This window comes from Borostomias antarcticus (genome assembly GCF_949987555.1).
Source record: "Borostomias antarcticus genome assembly, chromosome: 2".
NCBI lineage: Eukaryota > Metazoa > Chordata > Actinopteri > Stomiiformes > Stomiidae > Borostomias > Borostomias antarcticus.
The window spans coordinates 1-2,500 of record NC_140235.1 but is presented as its reverse complement, the minus strand read 5'-3'; the positions used below and the strand labels follow the sequence as shown (position 1 = coordinate 2,500).

At 51.8% G+C, this 2,500-nt stretch overlaps 1 protein-coding gene across 1 annotated transcript in view; it reads left to right on the top strand.

The window, feature by feature from the left end:
* phf10 (PHD finger protein 10) overlaps positions 1 to 561 on the top strand; it is a 13,966-nt gene extending 13,405 nt beyond the window's left edge. Inside the window, exon 11 of the mRNA XM_084459531.1 lies at positions 450 to 561. Coding sequence (XP_084315657.1) covers positions 450 to 547 — 98 coding nt within the window. The 3' untranslated portion in view covers positions 548 to 561. The remainder of the gene's footprint in view (positions 1 to 449) is intronic.
* Positions 562 to 2,500: the final 1,939 nt, after the last annotated feature.

Below are 2,500 nucleotides of genomic sequence, written 5' to 3'. Positions count from 1 at the left end.
TGTGTGAGCTGACTGGTGTGTGTGTGTGTTCTTCCCCAGGTCTGTGGGTGTGTGAGGTGTGTGAGCTGACTGGTGTGTGTGTGTGTTCTTCCCCAGGTGTGTGGGTGTGTGAGGTGTGTGAGCAGGAGCTGACTGGTGTGTGTGTTCCTTCCTCAGGTCTGTGGGTGTGTGAGGTGTGTGAGCTGACGGGTGTGTGTGTGTTCTCAGGTCTGTGGGTGTGTGAGGTGTGTGAGCTGACTGGTGTGTGTGTGTGTGTTCTTCCTCAGGTCTGTGGGTGTGTGAGGTGTGTGAGCTGACGGGTGTGTGTGTGTGTTCTTCCCCAGGTCTGTGGGTGTGTGAGGTGTGTGAGCTGACTGGTGTGTGTGTGTGTGTTCTTCCCCAGGTCTCTGGGTGTGTGAGGTGTGTGAGCAGGAGCTGACTGGTGTGTGTGTGTGTGTGTTCTTCCCCAGGTCTGTGGGTGTGTGAGGTGTGTGAGCAGGAGCTCTCCACCCCCAAGAAGAGACGACGCCCCAAAACGCCAAAAAAGCCCAAGTCTGCTCACAAATAGAGTCTCAGGAAATCAACAGATCATCAATCCATTTAATTTGAGACTCATTCTACTACTGTTTTTACTGCTCTTTTTTCTACTTTGTATCATGTGAGTGTGAAGCTGTGTCATCATGTCTGTATATATAGATCTGCTTCATCTCCAGTCTGTCATGTCGATGCCACTGAAGTCCTCATTTTGTCATTAAAAGCTTTTTTTCACGATCACCTGATGTCTGTGCGAAGCCGACACAACAGCGAAAGCAACAGTTAACAAAGCTGTTCATTATTGACGAGGCCCTCTAAGTGGTGGTACCCTTAGTCACCTGGCGGGCGGGCGGGCGTGGCACTCAGGTGAGTCTGGGGGGGTCGCTTTACCTGCCTGCTCCTCGGGGAGGACGGGCAGCAGCTGCCACGTGGCCACAGCCAGCCACACAAAGATGGACACACACACACACACACACACACACAGCTCAGCAGGCTACAGCCTTCCAAACACACACACACACACCTGTTCACTTACATTCACTCATTCACACACGGCCAAGTAGGCTGCAATCAGCAACGCGCGGAGCAGCGGTCCCCTGTCACCTGAGAGGAGAGAGTGTTCAGGAGGACAATGGACGAGACGGACGAGCGTAACGATAGCCGTGAGAACGTCCGCCTCGCCGGCACGGCCCGCTGCGCTCCCCAGCTGCTGCTTGTGTTTGGACTAGCTGGACTAGCTGAACTAGCTGGACTAGCTGAACTAGCTGAACTAGCTGGACTAGCTGAACTAGCTGGACTAGCTGGACTAGCTGAACTAGCTGGACTAGCTGAACTAGCTGGACTAGCTGGACTAGCTGAACTAGCTGGACTAGCTGGTCAACCTTCACCCGCTGAAGACGTGGGGGAGCGGCCTGTCTGATAGGTGGAGCTGTGGGGGAGGGGCCTGTCTTCTCTGTCCTGGCCCCGCAGTGGTGGAATGAACTGCCCACAGAGGTCAGGACAGCAGAGTCACTGCCCATCTTTCGCACTTGTGAGTTCTGGCAAGTAGTAGTACATTGGCTTTTCCTACGTTAAATGCAATTATTGTTAGTCGCTTTGGATAAAAGCGTCTGCTGAATGACTGTAATGTAATGAATCAAGGAAAGGATATTGAGTTCCAACCTCTTCTTTTGGCATTAAGAGTAGGATGGAACTACATGACTTTATTCATGATATGGCCTCCTGAAAAAGGCCGAGGCCTCTCTTGTTATATCTGGACCACTAGGTGGCGCCCCAGAGCTGCTGGCTGCCCTGGATCTGACTGAGGAGGATCGAAGGCAGACGGCTCTATTTGTTCAGCCAGTTTGTTTGAGCATCTCTTGCTCTTGAGGTTCAGGGCTGCTCGCCCTAGTTGGACGTCATAGTGTCCTGCTGGTAGCATCTTTGAGACAGACTAGACTAATAGACTAACCAGACTAGACTAATAGACTAACCAGACTAATGCACATCAGGCCAACGATATCATGGAGCGTTTGTTGACCGTATTCAGTTCACAGGAAACTGTTGGCAGATTCTAAGATTCAATGTTCACAGCCCTCAAGCTTTTTATTGCTATAAAGCCTTGTTATTCCATTGGAGTGCTCAGGTATGAAGGGTTCTCACCAGGGTTCTGACCAGGGTTCTACCAGGGTTCTGACCAGGGTTCTACCAGGGTTCTGACCAGGGTTCTACCAGGGTTCTGACCAGGGTTCTACCAGGGTTCTGACCAGGGTTCTACAAGGGTTCTGACCAGGGTTCTGACCAGGGTTTGTTTTCAGAGCTCCAGACGCGTCTCAGAGAGCAGGCCAGGCTGAAGGGAGGCTGAAGGGAGGCTGACAGTGTGTTAGAAGATTTCTACTCAATGTATCATGAGATCAGAGAGAACGGATGATGCCAGACAATCTCAGTCCCAATCACCAGCTCCTAGGAAGCTCCTCATATCCCAGTCCTGATACCACACACACACACA